This window comes from Neolamprologus multifasciatus, chromosome 20 (assembly GCF_963576455.1).
Source record: "Neolamprologus multifasciatus chromosome 20, fNeoMul1.2, whole genome shotgun sequence".
Lineage (NCBI taxonomy): Eukaryota > Metazoa > Chordata > Actinopteri > Cichliformes > Cichlidae > Neolamprologus > Neolamprologus multifasciatus.
In genome coordinates, this window is record NC_140458.1 from 8,560,005 (window position 1) to 8,576,381 (window position 16,377).

The window sequence follows — 16,377 nt, forward strand, 5'->3', positions numbered from 1 at the left end:
TGGAAGGTTGATTTTATTACCTTTGGACAGAGATAAACTGTTTCCAGTCTTCTCTGGTTCAGCCAACCCCTCTAGCTTTCTGTTTGCTGGTAGCTGCCTTTCACAAGAAAGTAAATGAACATATTTTCTATTATTGGTAGAGTGTTTCTCAAACAGTGGAGTGCAGACCACCAGGGGAAACATATACAATAAAGATAAAGTGAGGTAAAGGATATTAAACAAGCAAAAGTTAACTCACAATTTAAGTAAAACTTAGTAAGTAAAGTGTGAAAATTGGTCAAGTGTGTACATTTTTTGGCTCCTGAAGAGGGGCGTACCAGAAAAAAAAAACTTGAGAGCTTCTGTTTTAAATGCAAAAGGGTTAAACTCAAGACCCACAAGCCAAATCTGGCCCTTTGCAAATTTTAATCTGGCCCGCTTATAGCTGTGGTGTGCACACCAAATTAAACAAAGAGCCGCACCTTCATAGCACCTGACAGCTAACAAGGTAACACACAGTCCAACCAAAAGGCAGCTGAGGTATGAGACTGAGTAGGTCATGTGAAAAGAGGCCAGTTTCTGTTTTAAGAGAAAATTGTGTCATTAAGGAACCAGTTGAAAGAAGAAGAATTTTGATGTTTAAATGAAAAAAAAAAAAGGGCATTTACAGCAAAAAAATTATTCTTCCAGCTAAATCTCAGAGTGGGAAGTTTTATTCTTACATCCAGCTGGTTCCATGCCTAAACTGTGTTTTGCAGATGAAAAGTCGAGACGTTCTGGTGAACGACTGTGCTATCATGTTGAGTCCTGTAAAACGGGCTCGGTGAGACTTGCGGGCATATGAACGGGAACAGAATGAAAGATCCGCTACTTTGCTTTGACATGAGGGTGTATTTTTAAGTGACCCATAGGGCAGGTAGCTGTCTGTCAGGTTTGTGAAACAGGTTGCTGTGGGCTGGTTGTGTGGTAGCCCTCTTATAGTTTAAACACACAACTTTATAAAGTCTAAAAGACTTATATGTGGGCTGATTGAGGCCTTTATGTGGTCCAAAGTGTACATGAGAAGTCTATATGAAGCATAAATTATCAGTCATTAAACTCTATATGTATGGACCTCGCTATGCTTTTCATTTCCTGGTGTGGTCTCTTCAGAGAAACTGACCTGTGCTTTAACTGTGTGATTTTTCTTTTCTTTTTTAAAAAAACAAACAAAAAAACTTGTTTTTAAAGCCCGAAAAGGGATCGTGACTATTTGCATCTTAAATGTTGTGAAAATTTGAGCCAAGTTGCCCTTCAAGACAAGTTAACACTGAAAGCTTTGTCTTATTCACTCTCCTGGGTTTTTGGAGTTTTGAAATAATAAGGGCATGAATAGACATGATATACCTGATGACAGTGTACTCACACGTTGTGGTATTGAGCTCCCATTGTACAGTGCTGCCGAGTGTGGTGACTCAGACTTCTGCAGAGTCACTCTTGGAAAGATCTGACTCTCCTCTTATTCAGGAATTTCCTGATCCCTGCTCTGCTCCCTGTGAAAATGAACTGCAGGCTACAAGAGAGACTTCCAGTCAGCCATTGCCCCACCCACCCTCACAGCTGGCCAGCTATTGGGAAGTTCCAGGTTAATAACTAAACTGAGGACATATGCTGAAAGAGTTAGCCGGGCAGAGCTGATATCTTTTTTTGGTCAGCTGTGAATGTGGAGTCAGCATTGTGAAAATTTAGGCTGAGTAAGGAAGCAGAGAGATAACGCAGTGCACCTCTGACATTTATTTAAGCCCGTCTGTCTCCCTCCCTCCCTCCCTCTTTTTTTTTTCTTTAAGTTTCTCACTAAAGTAAAAACATCAGAAAATGTAGGCCCAGATGACATATATAGATAGGAAACACAATCAAAGTGACATTTAACACATGTCTAATATTAAAATAACAATTAATTTTCACCACAAACAGTGCATGAGTCACAGCAGCGCAGTCAGATTAGAAAGATTGTAGTTTCAGTTGAAACATTTGTGGTTTTAGGACTTCCGGTCACACCTTGATTGTAGTTTTCCTAGTGGTGCGTGTTCTTTGCCTTGACGTCAGCAGAGCGGTGGTTGGGAGTGCTATTACTCACTCACTGTTTAAAATGCATTCTTGTACACCACGTACAGCACAGTGCCTGTTTCCCAAACAGGAAGTTCTAGCCAAGACTGTTGCCAAATCATCTGCGCTACACCCCTGTGGTGAAGTTTACTCAAGAAACGCATGCATCTCTGGACATGTTTAACCTAAGTTTAAAGTTTGATGGCTATTGTTGTTAAAGATTTTACACTAGCAGGAGCAAAATCTCGTTATTTATGAACCGCAAAGTTTGCTAATCACAAACTGTACAGCATTGTGGTTTTATCTGTGGGGATCTCTCAGATTAAATTATGAAAATTAAACTTTAAAGATAGGGAACATTTTCATTAAAACCAAAAATTAATGTGACGTCCTTCCTCACAGTCACTGTGACGTCTGGAGGCAGTGTCTGCAAACTGGTTTACTCCAGGCTCTCCGCCGCTGTAAATACAAACATAATTGATGAGCAAACACCGATATAATACAGAAAACAGGAAAGAGTGGGCCGTAACAAACACGGCCACGCTTCACATCGAAAACAGGTGAGGATCACAGTCCCACAGAGCCACCTGCTGGTGAAGACAAACAGAGGCTGGTCAGTACTGCATGGCTCATGCCGTATAAACTCAGATCTGAGAAAAGTTAAATATTAAATAAAACCACGCAAGATTTCCCCTTGAAAGTACACAACCTTTTTGCTTTTTATTTTAACATATAATGTCTTAAATACAGGAGATATCCACATGAAAAACATATTTAAGCTCTTAAAACCAGAACCAAATCAATTGTACCCTCCCTCCAAGTGTCACGCTCTAAAGCCAGAACCTTTTTTCTACAAGCATAGTTAAGTAGAAACATCAGGGGGTGTTTCATAACTGTAAAAGCAAAACTGCCCCATTTTATGCATTGTCTGTTGTCTGATTCTTCCTTCCACTAAATTTTATGACTGCAGGATATGTGGCTGCCCAAAACAGAACCAGTAAAAGAAGTAAAATATTACCACAAAATACCCCCACTTTAAATCAGTAAAATCTTTTCTTTTCTGGAGGATTAAATTACGTCTGAAAAACATCGAATGAAAAATTAGCGAGTTCCTCCCAACTAACCCCACCAAAATCTTTTTTTTTTTTTTTTTTTTTTTTTAAATTGTGCAATAGCTGTAATTTATCTAATGAATCCATGCAAAGTTTTACCTTAATTTTCACTCAGAGCTGACACTCACTGGGCAGTTTCTCGTTTTCAGAACATTCTCTGTAAACCCAAAAGATGGTTATGTGGGGGAAATCCCAGCAGAGCCGCAGGTTCTGAAATACTCTGAGCAGCCGTATGGCACCAGTCACTTAAATCAGCTCTCTTCTCCACTTTCATGCTCAGTTTGGCCTTCAGCAGGTGGCCTTGGCCATACCCATTTGCCTAAACCCGTTGAGTTGCTGTTAACGAGCAGTTGAACAGGTACAGCTAGTGAAGTGGTCGGTGAGTGCATATTTTCATTTTTTCCAGTGATTCTGAAATCATCCCCATCCCCAACAGCAATCCAACAAGTAGGAAACCTCAGAGGACTCATAGTTCTCAGCTCACAGCGATTATTTGTCCAAAATATAAATACAATGACACATTTCAGGACTGATTAGGTGTGAATCAGGACAAATCAACAGCAACTGGGCTTTTTTTCTCTTTTATTTAAAAAGGAAAATAACAAATGTAAATAAAAAAATACATGTTTTTGAGCTCAGCATAAGAATAGAAAAAACGGGAAAACCTGGTGCAACGGCTGCACAGGTGCTGAGATTTAATCCCTCGCTAAAGCAGAAACAAAAAACCCAACTCAGCACACTGAAACCTGATTTAAAATATATGTACAGTATAAAAAGAAATGAGTACACCACTCTTTAATATCACCTAAATGTCAGCTCATGTGAAAGAGACAAAACCAGCTATAGTTAAAGCACCGCAAATTAAAAACTCAGCGGTAACCAATTAAAATGTGACTGAGCAGCAAATAGAGAACTGTCAGGTTAAAGGTCGTTTAATGTTCAATCTGATAAACATCCACTGGAATCCTCCTTGCTGGTCACGGTCACCTTACCCTTTCTAGACTCGGCCTAACTTTCACTTCACGAGCAGCGACATAAGAGAACAGACCACCTGTTGATTTCTCTCCAAGTGATCATTTCACACAGAAATGTAGCAGAAATCACAACACAGCTAATGTCCTTTCCCCCACATACACACGAGCGCCGCACCAGAGCCCAAAAACCAAGCATTCGGACGCGACTGTTTCAGGTATGTGTCAAAGGTGTGCTTACTTCTTTTGCACAGAGTTTCTACTGTGAAGCGTCTTTTGTTTTGTAACGTAACAACTCTAACGGCATTCAAACTAATAGTAAAGTAATAATAACAAATTTAACCCTTGTGATGTCCACGGGTCATTTTTGTCCTCTAAAGAAATCTTTTGCTATCAAAAATGTGTTTTTTATTCATTAAATGGTCTGAAAATAACAGAAGTTATTCATTACTATACTATGCGTGATTGGAATAAGTTTTAAGTAATTTGATTTATTTATGGGGTTTTTATTGGATTTTATAACAGCTGCTGTCCTCAGGGGTCAAAAATGACCCCAAAGTACAAAGTGTTGCAAAGAGCCGTATTTTCACAACATACTGCTTTCAAACATCTTTGATCTTGGATCACTGATGTGTGGGGTCAAGCACTGGTCATAACAACCAAAACAACAACAACAACAGGCAGCACAATGAGGAGGCAGGTGCTCTATATTCAATGAAAGTTTATTTACACAGCACCGAATCACAACAACAGTCGCATCAAAGTGCTTCGTATTGTAAGGTCGACCCTATAATAATACATACACAGAAAGTAGCTCACAAGCCTCCATTGCACTAGAGATTTGCATACTTTGATGAGCATACATTTTTTTACCATGTTGTGCAAAGCAATGAGCAGCAGGACAAAGCACATATTGTCCTCTAGTATAATGAGGAGGGAGAATCAATGTTCAGGAAGATCCAGGGTTAGAAGATAATGAAAATATAGCCAATATTTAGAGCACATGTTAACCTTTCTCTGAAAAAGCACATCACCCACCTGCAGAAGTGGAAGAAGGCTATGAAGTGAAGGAAAGTGATGAAGAATCTGAACTATGTTCAAGTAGGTTCTCAGGCCTCCAGGGCTTGGTAGTCTGAGGAGCTTGGAAAGAAAGTGACTGGGCTTCTTGAAGTTTCTTGAATTTTCAGGATGTGAAACTGAAATAGAAGATGTGTCAGAGGACTGCACATCTTCTATTTTAATTATGATGAAGACAAAGAATCAAGCAGGAAAGAGGAGTCAGCTGAGACAGAGGAATATTTGCAGTAATGTGAGGAAACATTGATCTGGTCTTCTATCCTTCCCAGTGTCAGACGATGCATGACTCTCTCATGTGCCTCAGAGAAAGACGATCTACCACAGTCCAAGCACATGTGCCAGGTCCCATACTCCTTCAGTTACTTTTCTACTCGAGTACTGAAAGCATTACACACAGTGTATTCTGCTTGTATTCTGCCTTTGAACGTTTACATGCCAATGGATGCATCAGAGACCAAGTTGGGGTTCAGTAACTTGCCCAAGGACACCTTGGTAAGAACTCCAGACTAGAGCACACAGAGATTGAACCAACAACCATCCAATCAGCAGATGACCTGCTCTACAGCCAACTCAATGACGAACAAGGAGGGACAACGAGAGAGGAAGAAAAATGGACCGAATGCAGCTGTAGGCGTATGTGTGTGTGTTGATTCTTACTGCCGAGCATCCAGTAGAGTCGCTACGGCCAGTTTATGACATCCTGAGTCTGGTAGAGAAGTTTTAAAGGTGACACAAGATTAATCATAGAAGCACAAAAAGGATATCATTTCTTGATAAAGACACAATAGATGATCATCGTTCATGACACAAACGTGCTCCCATTTGAGGTGTATGGAGCAAGTGGGCGTGTCTCCTGCTGTGATGTCAGACCCTGGTACTGATCTGACTGTATGAGCACCAAGTCCCCTTCAGAGGACTCTGTCCAACAGAACATCCAAGTAAACCAGGGATGAGATAAAAACATGGGCAGCATGTGATGCAGGTCCAGCTGTACATGGAACATGCTAGTGTACGATGGCAAACCGTCTCCTGCAGTCAGGACACGCCAGTTGTCCCTAACATTGCAGAAGGTTTCCAAAAGAAAACAATCACCTGTAACAACTTGTTTACTGTATATGACCCTTGGCCTGCAAGTGCAGAAAGAAAGCTGTCCATGATGGGACCAGTGCAGAGGAATAAACCTGAGCTTCCTCCTGATGGGACCAGTACAGAGGAATGAACCTGAGCTTCCTCCTGCACTTGGGTAAAACATGGACACGCCTTTGTTCTTGCTTCAGGCTCTCATGTGTTCACTCAGACTCATGCCCTGGTGTCCTATCATGCCAAAATATAGAAAACTGTCAGGTAATGAGTTGGAATAAAGTTGAATAAAACCTTGAAACACAGAGATGGATGATATTTTATACTTCTTGCTTTATAAACAGTCAAAGCAAACGGGGTCATTTTTGAGCCCAGAGGACAACAGATGTGATTATTTGCTGCCAGTAAAAAACTTTAAGTAGTTTAAAAACAGCTTTCTAAATTAACTTTGACATAAACCCGTCTGTGATCATCTGTTAAAGCAACCGACTCTGGTTGTGAAACGATAATCACGATAACTGATGATTTAATTTATTTTTTACCCAAAAACAAAGAAAAAAAATCATTTTTATGAGGTTTTTATCAGACTTAAATTTGAAATGGAATAAAAAAAAATGTTTAAAAATGTTTGAATTAAGTTTTAATTAAAAGTGGGGGAAAAAATCGACTTCATATTAATTAAGTATCAATCAAACCAGATGGGGACATTTTTGACCCCTGAGGACCACAGGTGTGATTATGTGCTGCCATATAAAATTTATAAATGGTTCAAAAAAAACTTTCTCACTAAAGTTCAACATACAGCACTCTGTAGTTATTCAGATAGTCAAAATTATCTGAACATTTAAATATTTTATTTTCTCAATTTGTTTTTGCTCAAAAACACAGTGTACTTTATGTAAACAAGGTGTGGTGGCCCTAAAATGTAAAATGTTGGGTAAATTTTGTGTTAATGTGTTGGTCTTAAATAAAACTAAGGTGTAACACTGAATTGATTGACAATTTATACTTTATATTTTAAAAAACACTCAAATGAAGTGGGGACATTTTTGACCCCTGAGGACCACAGGTGTTATTATGTGCTGCCATTTAAAATTTATAAACGCTTGAAAAAAAACTTTCTCACTAAAGTTCAACATACAGCACTCTTTAGTTAGACAAATAGTCAAAATTATCTAAACAATTAAATATTTTATTTTCTTGTTTTATTTACACTCGAAAACACAGTGTACTTTATGTAAACAAGGTGTGGTGGCCCTAAAATGTAAAATGTTGGGTAAATTTTGTGTTAATGTGTTGGTCTTAAGTAAAACTAAGATGTAACACTGAATTGATTGACAATTTATACTTTATACTTTAAAAAACAGTCAAATGAAGTGGGGACATTTTTGACCCCTGAGGACCACAGGTGTGATTATGTGCTGCCATTTAAAAAATTTAAATGGTTCAAAAAAAAAATTCTCACTAAAGTTCAACATACAGCACTCTGTAGTTAGTCAGATAGTCAAAATTATCTAAACAATTAAATATTTAATTTTCTTGTTTTATTTTCGCTTAAAAAACAGGGTGTATTTTTTGTAAACAAGGTGTGGTGGCCCTAAAATGTAAAATGTTGGGTAAATTTTGTGTTAATGTGTTGGTCTTAAGTAAAACTAAGATGTAACACTGAATTGATTGACAATTTATACTTTATACTTTAAAAAACACTCAAATGAAGCGGGGACAGTTTTGACCCCTGATCACCCCAGTTGTATGGAAATCGGGGGGACATTATGAGGGTTAACATTAAAAAAGTTCGCAGGTGTACTCACTTCTGTTGTATGCTGTATCTAATACAGAATTATACATTCTAAAGAAAGGTACAGCTGTCGAGTCCCAAAGGTAAACGAACGCTAGCAGCTTAACTAATCTCTTCTTAGGATAAACCTTTTGATTCACAAATGCAGCATGCTAAAAGAAATAATAATCATATAAAACAATATCGCCAGCTCAGGGCCATGACAAGATACAATGGATCATCACTACAGTGTATTATTTTCATCCCTGTGCTGGTGTTTGATTTTTGGTTTGTTCAAAGTCCCTGGTTCCCCGTTCAAACTCGAGAGTTAGTAAAGGGCGACACATTGCTGAGTATTTGTATTGCTGGAGAAAAGAGATGGACGTTGGCTACTTTGCATCTCCGGTCTTTAAGCTGGCACTCCACCAACTGAACACACATTCACTTATTTTACAATGTCAATCAACTCAGTTTCGGTTATGTTACGCATTTTATCCACTGTGAGCGATACTAGAACTAAAGCCCAATGTTTATAACCTTCTAAAAGTTCTCAAGCTGTTGAAATCACTCAGACGTTACAAATACAGAGTGAGACACGTCACTCTACCTCGTTTTTTTTTTTTGTTGTTGTTGTTGTTTTTTCCCCTCCTCCTGTGTCACTTTTGGGCTACCACGGAGAGAGAGAAAAAAAAGAATCACATACCAGGAGAGAACCCGGTCTACATCTCACATTTGATGTCCTGTAAATGTTATATTAATATTTTTCACCGGGTAGAATTTAAAAACTACCACTCACACAAATGTACATATACACACAAACACATATATTGTATGTACTCAACCTGCAGGCTATTAGTGGAGTCACATAACAATTCAAGGCCCACCCCAACATGCTCTGGATTTCATTTTACTCTTGGGATCCATGTTGACCAACAGCAAAGGAACAAACAAACAAAACAAATAAGGTTTCTCCCACACTGGCATATTTTCAGACAGGCTGGTCATAAATCTGGTTCTACAATTTCTGATCTGTTTGTTTAACCAAAAGAAGAAAGAAAAGAAAGCAAAATCCTAACGGGCTCATGATTTACTAATAACATGGAAGAACACATTCACGTGTCATTTGGTAAATAAGAGAAGAGACTCATGACAAAAAATAGGCTGATAGGTCATTCATCCTGATTCACAGACCAGCAGAGCCCTCTGAGTCTGCGTTTAAGCCAGCACACATTATTTGGGATGTGACACCTGAAAAACTGAGGCCCTGAGCATCCAAGATGACACACAGAAAGAAAGTTTGGGTCGGTCATAAGGTCGGCAGCCAGCCAACCACTCGCACGGCATTTATAAAATTAAAACCAGTGGAAGTGAATCTGCTGAAGACCAAACAATCCACCCCCTAGCAGAGTCAAAGCGGGCTGATTGGTCAGCCTTGTCCACTTTGCAACGTCAGTGGAGAGACGGGGAAGTAGGGCATCAGTGGAAATAGGCTCGATAGCAGGCGAAAGCACTGAGAGCCAGCGCTGTGCACAGGCACACTTTGGTTAGTAGTGGGGACCAAGTCCCCGGCACGGGAGAGTTTTCCTTTGGCTGCTGCTCAGATTTGTTCGGAAAGGAGGTATCATCGTGGATCTCCAAATGGCCGTCGGACTGAGCAACACCGTCACGAGCGTGCTGGAGGTCAGCAGCAGGCTGAGAGTCAGCAGCTGGCATCCTTTTTCGAACTTTTTCTGAGGAGCTGAATGAGAAACAATGAAGGTTCAGATGAGAAAATAATTCGTCTTTTGGGGGTTTTTTTAAACTTCTTTTTTTCCACAGAAACATGGACTTCCTTGCTAGCTGAAACTGGAAGATTCGTTTTTGAGAGAAAAGAACAAACACAAAAATAACAAACAAACAAAAACACAACAACGTACTAACTTTACCTTTTTTTGACCTCATAAAGTCTAATCAGTGGGGCATAAGGATTTCATTCTTTTCAAATATGAATGACATTTCGAGCAATGAGATCAGCATATGTACAAAGAATCACTGTGAGCAAAACATCCTTTTGATTAGTGGTACTAAATTCATGTATTTAAAATGTTTATGAAACCTTTTCAGAATTACAAATTCACAACAGAATGTGAAGAAATAATCACTGTGACCTTGTATTCACAAAGTATTGTATTGAAAAGATATCATTTTTAACTCTATGTGAAAAAGGGCCACGCTGTACCTTTCTGTAATACCACATGTGCCACAAGATGGTGCACTGAGCCTCAGTAAAATTTATTTAACCAAGATATCAAGTATCAAGACTAATCTTGATTCATGATACAGAGTTTTTGCACAGTTGGAAATGTAGAGTGAAGGATTTTGGGTATGCAACCTACACAGATGTGCTTGTGTAAAAACAACAACCAAAAAAAAGTAGGTGTACAGGGATGATGGTGTGCATAAGTCGCATGCTTATTGATTGATAAGTGGGCCTGAACAGGAAGAGTTAACATCATAGAGCGAGAAGGGCCAAATAAAACAAGTGATAAAAGGGTGGCATGAAAAGCACAAACGGAGACTGCAGTGGACAATTTTCATTGGTTTTAAAACTCTTTGTTAGAGAGTAGTCCACAGAGCAGTTGTTTGTGACACTGCCCCCTGCTGACAGTAAACAGCTACAGCTAGACAACAATCTGCAAGGTTGTACGTAGGCTGTAGGACTAAAGTAAGCCCTGTAAGCATCAGCACACACCTGTGGCACCTTAACACACCCACTGGTGAAATGCTTCCCTCGGATGGAGCAAGTTGATCACGAATCAACAGAGAGCTTTCTGTAGTGTCTGTGTATTTAATTTTAGGAATTCAACACCTCATATTTCAAACTGCACTCTATTTAATTATGTTTCCTGGCCTTTCTGCTCCATGGAGCTATGAGCTTTAGAATCAACACTGACACCCGATCCTGTTTTCCTAACAATATTAGATAAACGCAAACAAAACGTGATCTGGATGATTACCCCAGACTGTGGGTCTCTGTTGCTCGGATGATCTCTTCAGGGAAAAAGGACGGCTCTGCTTTGCCATTCTGAGGGTCTCTGGGAGGAGGAAGAGGAGGAGGAGGGGTGAACTCGGGAGGATCATCTTCCTCGTTGGACTGCGCTCTCCATGACTCCTTGAAGAGGGGAAAAAAATAAAAATAGCTAAAATAATAGATTTCAAATCGATAGATATTGCAGCATGTTTTGTTTTTGTTTATTTTTTAGAGGGAACCTTTCATCAACAGAGACTCCAGTTTACCTTCATTATATTGTGCATTTTCCTTTATATTTGTTCTTCTATTATATCAGTCTAATCACAGTATGCTTCTTAATTATTATTATGCTTCTTATTACCAGTTAAATGAGAACATTAAACTCAGTGCATTTATTTTTATGGTTTCTCATAACTGACAAAACAAAACCTGTTTATAAAAAACAGACACAGGCTTGGAACTCCAAGTCAAATGAACCACCTACGCACGCACACATGACCAAGTAGTGATTTCTAACATTCACTCTTAGGATGTTTACGTGCTTTATGTCAAAGGGTTGATTCTGTTCATCTGGACGTCTTATTTAAATGGCCTCCTTGACTCTGCACTCAAACCAGCGTTCCTCCCAGTCCAGGATGTGTACATCCTAATCATTGAAAGAGTGTCCACTGGCCTGCAGGTGTAAATAGACTGCAGAGTCCTGGCCTGACGAGGTAGCTCTTCTGTGTTGTGCCATCCACTTTGCCAGAGGTTAGCTAGATTCCCCTATGTATAAATCATGGCAATCCTCCTGGCACTTAACAGCGTACACTACATTACTCTGTTTGTGCCGGGGGACCCGCTCCTTGGGCTGGGCCAATTTTTGGCACAGTGTGTTTTGGAGTTTAAGCCATGGAGACGCAGTGTTTAGAAAAAAATGCGTCTCAACTGTTCCGATACTCCTGACACATAAGGGATCACTAAGGGTTTTTGTTTAGGCAGCAGCTGTCCTTCTCTCCTGGATCAGCTGGAGCTTTCGTTAGGCGCCTTTGCACCTTTGACAAATGTCCAGCTGGGATAACCACATTTACTCAGAGCCTTCCTGAAGTGATGTTCTTCTGCTTCTCTGGCCGCTCTGTCTGTGGGGATGGCGTTCGCTCTGTGTTGTAGCGATTGACAGAATCAACCTTTTGGGATTTACTTACCTGGATGATTGAGCGTGCATCAAGACATTTGTTTTATGATGTTAAAGATGACCTATAATCCATTTTCTCACTCTATCCACTTTGTTAGAAACACCTTGCTCGTACTAGGAAGGACCTCTTGTGCCTTCAGAAATGCCTTGATTCTTCATGGCATAGATTTGACAACGTTCTGGAATCATTTCTCCATACAGAGATGACAGCAACCACAGATGATTGTGTGGAAAAAATCAAAAGTTTGATTTTCAAAAACCCATCTCCATAGAGACTGTGTCTGCTTCCAAAAAGACAAAAAACAAACTAAAAACCAGCAACAAACAACTTAAACATTTACAAAGAAAGAACAATACAGTATCCACATCTGAACCAAAGAGTAAAACAGTGAAATGTGGATTATTAAATATTAGGTCTCTCTCCTCCAAGTCTCTGTTAGTACATGACTTAATAATTGATCAACAAATTGATTTACTCTGCCTTACAGAAACCTGGTTGCAGCAGGATGATTATGTTAGTTTAAATGAATCAACACCCCCGAGTCATTCTAACTACCAGAAATCTCGAAGCACAGGTCGAGGGGGCGGTGTGGCAGCAATTTTTCACACCAGTCTATTAATTAATGAAAGACCAAGACAGACTTTTAATTCATTTGAAAGCCTGATGCTTAGCCTCGTCCACCCCAGCTGTGAAACTCAGAAACCAGTCTTACTTGTTATCATCTATCGTCCACCTGGGCCTTACACAGAGTTTCTGTCTGATTTCTCAGACTTTATATCTAATTTAGTTCTGAGCTCAGATAAAATAATTATTGTGGGTGATTTTAACATCCATGTTGATGCTAAAAATGACAGCCTCAACATGGCATTTAATCTGTTGTTAGACTCAATTGGTTTCTCTCAAAATGTAAAAGAACCCACCCACCACTTTAATCACACTCTAGATCTTGTTTTAACATATGGCATAGAAACTGAACATTTAACAGTGTTTCCTGAAAACCCTCTCCTGTCTGATCATTTCTTGATAACATTTACATTTACAATAATTGATTACGCAGCAGTGGAGAGTGGACTTTATCAAAGTAGATGTCTTTCTGAAAGCGCTGTAACTAAGTTTAAGAATATAATCCAGCCACTGTTATCATCGTCAATGCCCTGTACCAACACAGAGCAGAGCAGCTATCTGAACGCTACCCCAACAGAGGTCGATTATCTTGTTAATAATTTCACCTCCTCACTACGTACGACTCTGGATACTGTAGCTCCTGTGAAAACTAAGGTCTCTAATCAGAAGTACCTGACCCCGTGGTATAATTCTCAAACACGTACCCTAAAGCAGATGACTCGTAATCTGGAGAGGAAATGGCGTGTCACAAATTTAGAGGATCATCATTTAGCCTGGAGAAATAGTTTGTTGCTTTATAAGAAAGCCCTCCGCAAAGCCAGAACAGCTTACTACTCATCACTGATTGAAGAAAATAAGAACAACCCCAGGTTTCTCTTCAGCACTGTAGCCAGGCTGACAAAAAGTCAGAGCTCTGTTGAGCCAACCATCCCTTTAACGTTAACTAGTGATGACTTCATGAACTTCTTCACAAATAAAATTTTTATCATTAGAGAAAAAATTACCAATAATCATCCCACAGATGTAATATTATCTACAGCTACTCTTAGTTTCATTGATGTTAAGTTAGACTCTTTTTCGCCAATTGATCTTTCTGAGTTAACTTCAATAATTACTTCCTCCAAACCATCAACGTGTCTTTTAGACCCCATTCCTACAAAACTGCTCAAAGAAGTCCTGCCATTGATTAAGTCTTCGATCTTATATATGATCAACCTATCTCTAATAATCGGCTATGTACCACAGGCCTTCAAGGTGGCTGCAGTTAAACCTTTACTCAAAAAGTCATCTCTAGACCCAGCAGTCTTAGCTAATTATAGGCCAATCTCCAACCTTCCTTTCATATCAAAAATCCTTGAAAGAGTAGTTGTCAAACAGCTAACAGATCATCTGCAGAGGAATGGTTTATTTGAAGAGTTTCAGTCAGGTTTCAGAGTTCATCACAGCACAGAAACAGCTTTAGTGAAGGTTACAAATGATCTTCTTATGGCCTCTGACAGTGGACTCATCTCTGTGCTTGTCCTTCTTGACCTTAGTGCAGCATTCAATACTGTTGACCATAATATCCTATTAGAGCGATTAGAACATGCTGTAGGTATTACAGGTATTGCACTGCAGTGGTTTGTATCATATCTATCTAATAGACTCCAATTTGTGCATGTAAATGGAGAGTCCTCTTCACACACTGAGGTTAATTATGGAGTTCCACAGGGTTCAGTGCTAGGACCAATTCTGTTTACATTATACATGCTTCCCCTAGGCAGCATCATTAGAAGACATAGCATACATTTTCACTGCTATGCAGATGACACCCAGCTCTATCTGTCCATGAAGCCAGATAACACACACCAATTAGTTAAACTGCAGGAATGTCTTAAAGACATAAAGACTTGGATGGCCACTAACTTTCTGCTTCTTAACTCAGATAAAACTGAGGTCATTGTACTCGGCGCTGAAAAGCTTAGAAATATGGTATCTAACCAGATTCTTACTCTGGATGGCATTACCTTGGCCTCCAGTAACACTGTGAGGAACCTTGGAGTCATTTTTGACCAGGATATGTCCTTCAACGCACATATTAAACAAATATGTAAGACTGCGTTCTTCCATTTGCGCAACATCTCTAAAATTAGAAATATCCTGTCTCAGAGTGACGCTGAAAAACTAGTTCATGCATTTATTACTTCCAGGCTGGACTACTGCAATTCATTATTATCAGGATGTCCAAAAAACTCACTGAAAAGCCTTCAGTTAATCCAAAATGCTGCAGCAAGAGTACTGACAGGGACTAGAAAGAGAGAGCATATTTCTCCTGTTTTGGCTTCCCTTCATTGGCTTCCTGTTAAATCCAGAATTGAATTCAAAATCCTGCTCCTCACATACAAGGTCTTAAATAATCAGGCCCCATCTTATCTTAATGACCTTGTAGTACCATATCACCCTATTAGAGCACTTCGCTCTCGCTCTGCAGGCCTACTTGTTGTTCCTAGAGTATTTAAAAGTAGAATGGGAGGGAGAGCCTTCAGTTTTCAGGCCCCTCTTCTGTGGAACCAGCTTCCAGTTTGGATTCAGGAGACAGACACTATCTCTACTTTTAAGATTAGGCTTAAAACTTTCCTTTTTGCTAAAGCATATAGTTAGGGCTGGACCAGGTGACCCTGAATCCTCCCTTAGTTATGCTGCAATAGATGTAGGCTGCCGGGGGATTCCCATGATGCATTGAGTTTTTCCTTTCCAGTCACCTTTCTCACTCACTATGTGTTAACAGACCTCTCTGTATTGAATCGTATCTGTTATTAATCTCTGTCTCTCTTCCACAGCATGTCTTTTATCCTGTCTTCCTTCTCTCACCCCAACCGGTCGCAGCAGATGGCCGCCCCTCCCTGAGCCTGGTTCTGCCGGAGGTTTCTTCCTGTTAAAAGGGAGTTTTTCCTTCCCACTGTCGCCAAAGCGCTTGCTCATAGGGGGTCATATGATTGTTGGGCTTTTCTCTGTATCTATGAAGCGCCTTGAGGCAACATTTGTTGTGATTTGGCGCTATATAAATAAAATTGAATTGAATTGAATTGAAAAAAGTTTCTGAAATATTTAGACGAACAACATTCAAAGTAATTTAAAACCACCTTTCTGCACATTCTGATTCTCAGCTTAAACCTCAGCAGGTCCCCTCGGCCATGTCTACATGCCTAAATGCATCAAATTGCTGCCATTTGATCAGCTGATTAGATATTTTTGTTAAGAAGCAGGTGAACAGATGTACCTAAAGAAGTGGTCAGTGAGCGTACACACGGTACAATGAGGGGATATACTTATATGGTCAACTCAGTGGGAATCCAGTCTTTAAGTGATGACGTGATGAATCCTGCTTCCGGGCCCAAACTACTCTGCGTTTAATAAGGCTTTTGTGTTTTTTTTACATATTCTAATGCTTTGTATCTTGTTCTATTTAATCTCAACAAGCCCCTAAAAACAGTCAGTGATCGTATTG

At 39.6% G+C, this 16,377-nt stretch overlaps 1 protein-coding gene across 3 annotated transcripts in view; it reads right to left on the reverse strand.

Annotated features, from left to right (window-relative positions):
- The window catches only part of ptpn1 (protein tyrosine phosphatase non-receptor type 1), a 38,422-nt gene that overhangs the window by 10,511 nt on the left and 11,534 nt on the right, over window positions 1–16,377 (reverse strand). Inside the window, exons 8-11 of one of the 3 annotated variants that reach the window (XM_085146602.1) lie at window positions 11,078–11,232; window positions 8,089–9,819; window positions 1,385–4,491; window positions 21–93 (exon numbers count right to left, since the gene is read on the reverse strand). In XM_085146602.1, the coding sequence (XP_085002728.1) occupies window positions 9,558–9,819; window positions 11,078–11,232 (417 nt within the window). In that variant the 3' untranslated portion in view covers window positions 21–93; window positions 1,385–4,491; window positions 8,089–9,557. Of the gene's footprint in view, window positions 1–20; window positions 98–1,384; window positions 4,492–8,088; window positions 9,820–11,077; window positions 11,233–16,377 lie in introns of all 3 variants that reach the window. The other 2 variants (XM_085146600.1, XM_085146601.1) reach the window with 2 other exon arrangements.